The sequence below is a fragment of the Triticum aestivum genome, chromosome 3A, assembly GCF_018294505.1.
Source record: "Triticum aestivum cultivar Chinese Spring chromosome 3A, IWGSC CS RefSeq v2.1, whole genome shotgun sequence".
Taxonomy (NCBI): Eukaryota; Viridiplantae; Streptophyta; class Magnoliopsida; order Poales; family Poaceae; genus Triticum; species Triticum aestivum.
In genome coordinates, this window is record NC_057800.1 from 171,610,329 (window position 1) to 171,621,517 (window position 11,189).

At 45.6% G+C, this 11,189-nt stretch overlaps 1 protein-coding gene across 1 annotated transcript; it reads left to right on the forward strand.

Moving 5' to 3' along the window:
- The first annotated feature begins 5,229 nt into the window (after positions 1-5,229).
- LOC123058189 (uncharacterized) lies at positions 5,230-6,469 on the forward strand. Its single transcript, XM_044480995.1, has 2 exons — positions 5,230-5,459; positions 5,554-6,469. The coding sequence occupies exon 2, from the start codon at positions 5,692-5,694 to the stop codon at positions 6,253-6,255; it is 564 nt and encodes a 187-aa protein (XP_044336930.1). The 5' UTR covers positions 5,230-5,459; positions 5,554-5,691; the 3' UTR covers positions 6,256-6,469.
- The last annotated feature ends 4,720 nt before the right edge of the window (positions 6,470-11,189 follow it).

Genomic DNA, 11,189 nt, shown 5'->3' on the forward strand with positions numbered 1-11,189 from the left:
ATCCCCACTTCGAGGAGTAAAGCACTTTGGAGTTAAGGGAAAGTTAGCACCGCGTTTCGTTGGACCGTATAAGATCTTGCAACGTATGGGAGAAGTCACTTATAAGTTGGAATTTCCAGAGGAGCTGTCAGGAGTTCATGATGTATTCCATGTTTCTCAGCTGAAGAAATGTCATGCCGAGATGGCGGAGGTACTGCTAAGAGATACCGTGCCACTCGAAGCGATTCAGTTGAAGGACGACTTAAAATATGAGGAGAAGCCAGTCAAGATTCTCGATTATGCCAGCAGAGTTACTCGCAGCAAGGTTATCAAGTTTTACAAAGTTCAGTGGAACCACCACTCAAAGGATGAAGCCACCTGGGAAAGAGAAGAAGATTTGCTCAACGACCACCCTCACCTATTCTCTAGCCAACATGAATCTCGAGGGCGAGATTCATCTTAAGGGGGGTAGTTTTGTAACATCCCAAATTTTCAATTTGGAATGTTATACACTAGATCATCATGCATAGCATATTTTCTTGCATTTTAGTCGATCCTAGAAATTTCACGCAACTCAAGGACCCACGGAGAGAGTTGGAGATTTCGTTATTTTCATATTTGAGAGTTTTCTCGAATTTGAAAAGAGGATCGTTTGATTTATTTATTTCATCTTCAATTATTTTCCAATATCAAAAAAATGAGAGAGGGAATAATATGACTTTCCCAAAATTGAGGAAAAATGAAGATTTAATAAATAGATCAATTTTGGTTTTGCCGGACTTTTGTTTGCTTTTTATTTGGATAGGGAAAAATGCGCGTTTTCAAAATTGCATTTTAGGCCCGGAGAAAAGTTCATTTTGTTCGACTCATTTTTAGGAGTCGGAGAAAATTTACTTTAGAATTTTTGGAGTTCGTTTAGATTTTCTTTCTTTTGTTTTTCCGCGCGCGAAACCGATTTAAAAAATAGGAGCAGCGCCCCGCCCGGGCCAAGGCCCAGCCAGCCACCGCCCCAGCCTCCCGTGCGCCAGGCGCAGGAGCGCCAGGCCGCCGCCTCCCCTCGCTCGAGCCGAGTCCTAAAAGGACTCTGGCCGGTTAGCCCCCCCCCCTTTTCCTTGTTTTGTTTTCCTATTCCTACTCTATTTCTTGTCCCCTACCCCAAGAAACCCCCTCCCCTCACCAATATAAATACCCCCACACCCCCCTCCAAAACATCAAATCAAACCCCAAGCCCCACACCACCCCGCGCCTCCCCAAGCCCCACACCACCCCGCGTCTCCTTAGCCGCGCCCCACCCCGCGCCCCTCACCACCGCCGCCGCCGCCCCGCGCCCAACGCCGCCGCCCTTGTGCATCGCCGCAGCCGCCCAACGCCGCCGTTCACCGGAGCCCCTCGCCGGAACCTCGCCGAGGTAGCCGCGCCGCGTCTCTCCTTTTCCCTCGGTTCGGTTTTTCTTATAAACCGTTCCGATTCTTTTCTTCTCTTCCGATTCGTTTTCCGTTCCGGTTTTCTTTCGTTCTTTGTTTCAGTTTTCTTTTCCGAAAACTCTAGATCGGTTTTCGTTCTTCTTTCGGACCGTTCGTCTCAACGAACGTGATCACCGATTATTCCCGGTTAACGACGCCCGTTCGTTTAACCGTTCGTCTCTTTATTTTCGTCGGATTTATTCCGCGATCGTGATCTCAGATCCGATCTTCGTTCTAGTCTTTCTTCTCGCTCGTTTATCGGAATCAGGTGTTTCAAGCGCCTGGAGTTTCGTTCCGAAACCGCCGTTCCGTCTAATCAACTTGAACAAGTTTTGCCCCGGTAAAATTTGACCTAGTTTCAACCTGCTAGAACCGAGTTGTTTTCTTCCGCCGTTTGTTTTCCGTTTCTTTGTTCGGTTCGTTCTTTCTTTGCAACCAGAGTTCTTAAGTTGAACTTTTTGGTTCGTTCTCTTGTTCGAGTTTTATCTGTGCATTAGATGAGTACTTATTGTATGCTTGTTGTTTGTCTGCGATAGATCACCCGGATTGCGCCGCTTGTTACTTCGAAACCCTAGGTCTCGCGGGTCATCAGCAGGGCAAGTAACACTTTGATCATACCTTTTCTGCAACCCATGTTTTATTGCATTAGATCAATCCTCTCACATTGCATGATTAGGATCTAATTAAACTGTGGGATGGGAAGTAGATGAGGTAGTACCTATTACCTGTATTATTATGAAACCTTTGGGAGCTACTTCTACGTTTGCTTATTATGCCATGCTATGCTAGTAGACGTGGATTTGGTGAGTGATATCCATGACAGATGTGAGTTGATAATTTTAATGGTTTATCTAAGGTGGCAACTTAAACACACATCTGGGTGGATTGAGGCACCTGATGTCTATCAGGACTTGCCTGTTTTATTTTGGACCGCCACCCAGGCTCAAAGGGATCATAAGATCTTTCATGCTAGAAACTTCCGTGTGCAGCCACAAGCCATTATGGGCTCTGGCATAGCTGACTAAGTCGTGCGAACTCTTACGGGTAGACTAGCAGATGTAGGGGAAGTAGGTGTACCGGTCTACCCACATGTAAGGTGCTAGCGCTTCTGAAAGACTGTGTCTCGGTCATCCGTCTTCTCAAACACCATGTAGTTCGAGAAACCAAACGGAGGCGATCGAGTCTTGTGGGGAAAAGTGCGCAAACCTCTGCAGAGTGTACAAACTAATCATGATTAGCCGTGTCCCCGGTTATGGACAACTTGAGTATCTAGTACTTGAATATCATGTGAATCTCAACATGTTACTTCTAATTAATGTTGCTGGGTTTTAATTATTTTAATTGAGATTGAGAATGCTGTCAACCATTCTCAATGTTTCACAACCACCATGATAGTTAAATAAATTTATTCCTTTGCAGTAGGGAAAAATTGGCTTTACGCAAAACTGTAACCATAGAGCTTTCCACCAGCCATATATACATATAGTATAGCTGTTTCATTCCATTACTCTCTATGTGTTACATTGCCAGCATATTCCATGTGCTGACCCATTTTCGGGCTGCAACTTCTCATGTTGCAGACTTTTCAAACAACGAGTAAGGTGCTTTTAGGTCGTGGCCCTATACTCAGTGATGCCGTTGGAGTTGATGGACCCATTTATCTTCCGAGTCTTCCGCTGTTTTCGACACTAGATGGCCTTAAGCCATACTTATTGTAATAAGTTCTCTTTGAGACAACGATGTAATAAGTGTGTGATTTCCACTCTGCTATAAATCCTTCGATGTACTGTGTGGTGTCAGCATTACTGATCCAGGGATGACACCTGAGCACAGAGCACTTGATCCATTCGGGTCGGGTCGCTACAAGAGCCTATGGCTGAAGCATAGGGAACATCTTTCATTTTCTCTCTATCTTCTGCAGTGGTCGGGAATTGAGTCTTACTCAACTTAACACCTTGTAACACAGGCAAGAACCCTTTCTTCGCTTGATCCATTTTGAACTTCTTCAAAACTTTGTCAAGGTATGTGCTTTGTGAAAGTCCAATTAAGTGTCTCGATCTATCTCTATAGATCGTGATGCCCAATATATAAGCAGCTTCACCAAGGTATTTCATTGAAAAACTCCTATTCAAATGTCCTTTTATGCTATCTAGAAATTCTATATCATTTCCAATCAACAATCTGTCATCCACATATAATATCAGAAATGCTACAGAGCTCCCACTCACTTTCTTGTAAATACAAGCTTCTCCAAAAGTCTGTATAAAACCATATGCTTTGATCACATTATCAAAACGTTTATTCCAACTCCGAGAGGCTTTCACCAGTCCATAAATGGATCGCTGGAGCTTGCACACTTTGTTAGCTCCCTTTGGATCGACAAAACCTTCCGGTTGCATCATATACAACTCTTCTTCCAGAAATCCATTCAGGAATGCAGTTTTGACATCCATTTGCCAAATTTCATAATCATAAAATGCAGCAATTGCTAACATGGTTCAGACAGACTTAAGCATCGCTACGGGTGAGAAAGTCTCATCGTAGTCAATCCCTTGAACTTGTCGAAAACCTTTTGCAACAAGTCGAGCTTTATAGAGAGTAACATTACCATCAGCATCAATCTTCTTCTTGAAGATCCATTTATTCTCGATGGCTTGCCGATCAACAGGCAAGTCAACCAAAGTCCACACTTTGTTCTCATACATGGATCCCATCTCAGATTTCATGGCCTCAAGCCATTTTGCGGAATCTGGGCTCACCATCGCTTCTTCATAGTTCGTAGGTTTGTCATGGTCTAGTAACATAACCTCTAGAACAGGATTACCGTACCACTCTGGTGCGGATCTCACTCTGATTGATCTACGAGGTTCAGTAGCTACTTGATCTGAAGTTTCATGATCATTATCATTAACTTCCTCACTAATTGGTGTAGGTGTCACATGAACCGGTTTCTATGATGAACTACTTTCCAATAAGGGAGCAGGTACAGTTATCTCATCAAGCTCTACTTTCCTCCCACTCACTTCTTTCGAGAGAAACTCCTTCTCTAGAAAGGATCCAAATTTAGCAACAAATGTTTTACCTTCAGATCTGTGATAGAAGGTGTACCCAATAGTTTCCTTCGGGTATCCTATTGTAACGCCCCGAGACCGATGTGCCAGGTGTCTTCCAGTTATTCCCTGTTGTTGCCTTGTCATTTGCTTGCGTGTTGAATATTATCATGTCATCATGTGCATTGCATCTTCATGTTTTCAAAACTTGCATCCATCCCGGTCTCCTCGTTTCGTCCGTTGCCCATTCTGAGCCCAGACACACTTGCACGCGCCCGCGGCATGTCCGATTTATTATTTTATAAGTGGCCGGAAAATGTTCTCGGAATGAGTTGAAAGTTGACGTGTGGTCTTATTATAGTGTAGATAGACCGCCTGTCAAGTTTCATCGCATTCGGAGTTCGTTTGATAGCCCAACCGTTAAATTATAGCGGCAATATAGCCGGTCTTTTCGTCGGACGTTTTCGGTCTCTGGAAACAGTCGCCGGGCCTCCCTCTCTTCTCTTCTCTCAGCTCGAGACCGTCTACACAGCCCACCTAGTCCATCCTCCTTCCCCTCTTCGCTTCCGGAGTTGTCCGATGCTATCGCACGGTCCGAAACCTTCCTCGCGCACGCGTCCGAAAAGCTGTCCCGGACTCGACCCGGGCAATCGCCACCGTTGTGTCCGGATCATCCCCAAACATGTACAAAACATCTCCGTTTTGTTAATTGGGCTCCCTAACCATTTTATTCGCGACCGTCCGATTACTATCGTAGGATGAGGTAGTCCCTAACCTAATCCACCTGATGTATACATATTGTCCAACCCTAAAATCAAGGAGAGTCGTCCCATCTTTCCCCCTCGCGCCGCCACTTTCCAAATCCTCCTCGTTTTCCTCTCCTGCCAGCTCCACCTTGCTTTCAGCGCCGCCCAACCAGATCGCAACCTCCGACCTCCCTCGTCGGCGCGCCAAGCCCCGATGACCAGTAGGTCCCCAACGCTGCCCTCCTTCCCTGCCTCCTCTGTTTTCCACTCTTGATCCCGCTCTCTCACGTCCGTGTCTCTCCCCTCCATGGACAGGTACTGCCAAGCAGCGGATTGCCGCTGGAAACGGGCTCCTCGTGCCGATCCCTTCCGCCGGCCTCCACCCCCTCATCTGCCTCCAGCCGTCCCCGTCGCCAAGCGCCGCCGACGACCTCCATCTTCCTGCATCGCGCCATGTCCCGCGCCCCTGCTTCCTCCCTTCGAGCACGAGGCCCAGCGCTCAAGCCGCCGTGCTGCATCTCCGGGAACGAGCTCGACGCCGTCCTCTGCGTTGCCTGCTTGAACCCCGCGCTCGTCTTCTCGCCCGGACGGACGCCTCGTCGGACTCCTCCCGCGCCAAGCCTCGCGCCGTCGACCAGCAGGAACGAGCCCGGCCGCCGAGCTCAAGCCGCCTCGCCGTTCTTGGCCTTCACACGCCTCACTGGACGCTATTGCCATGCCGCCGTGCTCTCGATTCGAGCAGCCGGAGCCCGCCGTCCAGATCCGCTCCATGCTGCTGTTCTTGACCTTCTCCGCCGCCCGCTGATCTCCTGCCTCTGCATCGCGTCGCCGCCATTGCACGTCGTCTGCATCGCCGGCCTCCCCTGCTTCCTGCATCGAGCAGGAGAGGAGCGAACGCAGTCAGCGCCGCCGCTCTGGACTTCGCGCTCGCCCGCTCGTCCCGCGTTGACCGCAGCCACAACGTGCGCGGGCCTCCTCTTGCAGCGCCTCAAGGCCCAGCCACCGGCCCGCTGCTAGTTTTCCCCTGCAGGCCTCCCTCTCCGTCTAAACCGGGCCAGGCCCATGGTGAGCGCCCCAGCGCCCAACAGTTTCGGCCCGTGCCTTGTTTTTTTGCCAGATCTGCGTTTTAGCTTTTTCCCAAATTTTGCCAGATTTGCAGAATAGTCCCTAGAGTTCATGCATTTAATATCTCACAAACCGTGCATCGGATTAAAATAAGTTATATATGAAACTTGCTTAGAATTTTGTGTAGATTAATAATTTGCAACTTTCATCTATGTTTAAAATGCTGTTTGTTTGAATTTGCTTAAATAACTTGCTAAAATGATTTATTTCATAACTAAATAACCGTAGCTCGGAATTTAATAAACTTTATATGTAAATGGGGTAGAAAAATGCCTAGTTTAACATGGTGGCATCACTTTACATGTTTAACAACTATAAAATTTGGTTTAGGGCAGAACAACACCAAACCTAATATATGCATATGGGGATTTACCGGAATTGTTGTTCGTTGCTTCCGGCCTCATTTAAACTTGCCTAGATAGATAGTTGCATTATGCTTCACCTCTTGACATGTTTTAACAACATTTAATATTGTTGGGTACATAAACGAGATTGAACTAAATAACTTGAATGTGGTGTTTCGTCAATATGCAACGGAGTTGCATATTGAGCTCCACTTAATTTGTAGGATTGTTTGTGCACTTTGCCATGCCATGCATATTTAAACTGGACATGCATCATACTCGGTTGTGCATCATGCCATGTTGATGTGTTGGTTGTTTGCTTCTTTTCGGTGTTGCTTCTTCGGGTTGGTTCCGAGAATGTCGCGTTTGTGAGGACCCGTTCGACTACGTCCGTTTGCCTTCTTCATGGACTCGTTCTTTTCCTTGCGGGATCTCAGGCAAGATGATCATACCCTCGAAATCACTTCTATCTTTGCTTGCTAGATGCTCGCTCTTTTGCAATGCCTATGCTGCGATACCTACCACTTGCCTATCATGCCTCCCATATTGCTGAACCAAGCCTCTAACCCACCTTGTCCTAGCAAATCGTTGATTGGCTATGTTATCGCTTTGCTCAGCCCCTCTTGTAGCGTTGCTAGTTGTAGGTGAAGATTGGAGATAGTTCCTTGTTGGAACTTTATTTTCTTGTTGGGATATCACTATATTATCTTGTTACCTTAATGCATCTATATACTTGGTAAAGGGTGGAAGGCTCGGCCTTTTGCCTAGTGTTTTGTTCCACTCTAGCCGCCCTAGTTTCCTTCGTATCGGTGTTATGTTCCCGGATTTTGCGTTCCTTATGCGGTTGGGTAATAGTGGGAACCCCTTGAAAAATCGCCTTGAATAAAACTCTTCCAGCAATGCCCAACCTTGGTTTTACCATTTGCCACCTAGCCTCTTTTTCCGTTGGGTTTCCGGAGCCCAAGGGTCATCTTATTTAAACCCCCCCGGGCCAGTTCTCCTCTGAGTGTTGGTCCAAACTAGAGCCCTGTGCAGTGCCCCCTCGGGGAAACTCGAGGTTTGGTTTTAGTTGTACAGATTGCTCATCTAAGTGTGCCCTGAGAACGCGATATGTGCAGCTCCTATCGGGATTTGTCGGCACATTCGGGCGGTGTTGCTGGAATTGTTTTAACTTGTCGAAGTTGTCTTGTAGAACCGGGATACCGAGTTTGATCGGAATGTCTCGGGAGAAGGTATATCCTTCGTTGACCGTGAGAGCTTGTCATGGGCTAAGTTGGGACACCCCTGCAGGGATTTGAACTTTTGAAAGCCGTGCCCGCGGTTATGGGCAGATGGGAATTTGTTAATGTTCGGTTGTAGATAACTTGAACCTTAACTTAATTAAAATGAATTAATTGCGTGTGTAACCGTGATGGTCTCTTCTCGGCGGAGTTCGGGAAGTGAACACGGTGTTGGAGTAATGTTTGCCGTAGGTTGTTCTATAGTTTCTCGTTTGGCTTCGCCTTCTCTTCTCGCTCTCTTTTGCGAACAGTTTAGCCACTATTTATGCTAGTCGCTTGCTGCAGCTCCACCTCATACCTTTATCTTACCCATAAGCTTAAATAGTCTTGATCGCGAGGGTGCGAGATTGTTGAGTCCCCGTGGCTCACAGATTACTTCAAAAACCAGCTTGCAGGTGTCGATGAGTCCGTGCAGATGACGCAACCAAGCTCAAGGAGGAGCTCGATGAAGATCTTGTCCTTTGTGTTGTTTCGTTCTAGTTGATCAGTAGTGGAGCCCAATTGGGGTCGATCGGGGACCTTGTCGCATTTGGGGTTCTTCTTTTATTTTGGTTCCGTAGTCGGACCTTGATTGTTTTTGGATGTTGTAATGCTTTATTCATGTAATTGTGTGAAGTGGCGATTGTAAACCAACTGTTTATCTCTTTTCCCTTATGTATTACATGGGTTGTGTGAAGATTACTTCGCTTGCGACATTGCTTTCAATGCGGTTATGCCTCTAAGTCGTGCTTCGACACGTGGGAGATATAGCCGCATCGAGGGTGTTATAAGTTGGTAATCAGAGCCTTCCCCGACCTTAGGAGCCCCATTGCTTGATCGAATTAGCAGACGAGTTGAGTCTAGAAAAATGTTTTGAGTCATTTAGGAATTATATATCGGAGAGTGTAGGAATTCTTTTTACTCCCCAGTCCCTTCATCGCTCTGGTAAGGCATCCTGACGTAGAGTTTTGACTCTTTTCTTCTCAAATTTCACACAAAAAAATTTAGGATCACGCGGGTTCTTGGAATCATTCCGATCGATTTGTGACGAGAACATTGTTCTTGGTGCCTCCTGTCATTTAGGGGTTGTGGCAGTGTCCCGGGGAGTTGAGCTCCGAGGTGTTGTCATCACAATTTTATCGTTGCAGTTCTGGAATACCTGAGTTTAGTTTTGCCGACATCGAAAATCTCTTTTATGCAGTTGTTGGTGAGATAACCTCGACGCCACCCAGTACTGGGGCGGGAGTTCAGGAGTATCGCCATAACTTGTATAACGGATGCTTTTCGAAGGTTGAGGTAGATGATTTCCGAAGGTTTCTTGGTTATGTGTTGAAGGATGGATACAGCTGGATGTAGGATTTGCTAGTTTTGGGTGAGATATTATGCTTCCCCTGTATCCCCAACACATGATTGCATAACCGGAAAGGTTCGGGAGTTTATAAGTGGGAAATCAAGTAGCTCTTAGGATATTCTTTCCGACTGATGTATGATACGAAATTGGGGTTCGACGTCTAGTGGTCCGCCTATTCACGGTTGGTTTTACAGTGGTCTCGTTGTGTCTTAAAGAGTCCTTGGCTATGCCGACTCGGGGACGCTTCATATGTCATGTGCACTGCCTTGTACATGATGGTGCTGTACGATCGAGCCCGTGTAGGCCCCACCACGAAAACTTCGGACGAAATCTCTATCATATGTTTGTTCCGGCTTATTCTGCAAGCCAATCCTTATTCTGTTTTCAGTTGTGGTATTCGAGTTGCTTCGAAGTCAAATGTGGATTCCATACCTTTCCTAAATGGTGTTCTCATATTCCTATGTGAATACTAATCCTTCTCGATCATCAAGTTTGTCATTTCAATTTCTTTTCAACCGGCGCATTTTCTCTTCAAGTGGATCCGGTCACTTCAACATCCGCAAGATCACCTCTTGGGTTTTCCAACGTTGTTCGTTTCATCTGTCCTCAAGTTGCTTTTATTTTTCCCGCCCACCCACCCTTTTTCTTCAAGGATTCAGATTTCTGAATCAATTGCCATGTTATTGATGAGAAGTCTCGCCATTCTTTTCCGTCAATGTTCTTACCCGGCGGTTCTCTAGAAGATGCTCTACTAGTTCATCATTCTTCATTCTTTTCTTCTCCGGTGGATTCAAGTCAAGTTTTGTTGATCATACCTTTTTCCTCATTTCAATGCTTTCTCATGCCGGTGCACCTCATTATCATTCCACCTCTCACTATTCAATTATTCCGGAGTGCTGAAGATATCTCGAAGATTGGTGTTTCCACTCCTCATTCGTTCAAGATCTTTCGAGGATGTTCTCTCATTCAAGTCTTTTAATTCAACCGGTGCAATCTCTCTTTTCAAGTAATCTTTTCAATGGCGTTTCTTTTGAGTGGGCCCTAACCCACAAGTCTTTTCCCAGGATCTTACCTGACTCTTCTTATTTTCCCGGAGCTATCCTCAAATTCTTTTTCAAAGTTTGACGTAAGAATGAATTATCATCAGTCAAATGCCTATTTCCAAGATTGGTTTAATTCTTTTCATCGTTGGCTCAATCTTTTCGCTTTTGATTCTTCTAGAGCATCTAAACAATTCTTGGTGGTGTTTCTCGTCGTCATTCTCTGCATTTGAAGACCGAAGAAGTTTTTTCTCTCAATCTTGCTTCATTCTTTTCAAGATTCGTGATTGTAGCTTGTTGCCATCCTCTCTTAATTGTATTCGATTGTGAGAATTCTTTTCACCCATCCGGAGCAATTCAAGATTCTGTTCAGTTTGATTATCCGGAGCCCATCATCTAAGATTTATTCATTCCAGCTTTCAGCTCTCATACTCTAAATCTTACCGGTGCTTCGTTCAACTGATCTCTAATCAGTTCGTGATCCCTTCGTTCTCTTGTATCTAAATTCTCTCAAGCATCTCCATTCATTTGCTAATTCTTCCCGGTGTTTCTTTATATTCTCTTCGTTCATTTTCAATCCTTATGGTGGTTCTTCCAAGATTCTTCTTCCTTCATTTAGCATATCAATGTATTCATTGTTTTCTATCCTACCGGTGACTTGTTGAAGACTTTCTCAAGTTTGCGCTATATCTATCTTAATCTTTCTACGAGGATAAGTAGTATGCCAAATCCGTTGCTTGTCAGCAATTAAATTGTTGAAGGATATGCATAACATAATTCTTATTCTTGTTTTCATCGAGTAAATTTAATTCCTTATTCCAGAGGTTCATTA

Bases quoted from the DNA above. Each gene is read 5' to 3' on its own strand.
- LOC123058189 (XM_044480995.1), top strand. From the start codon at position 5,692: ATGTCCCGCGCCCCTGCTTCCTCCCTTCGAGCACGAGGCCCAGCGCTC.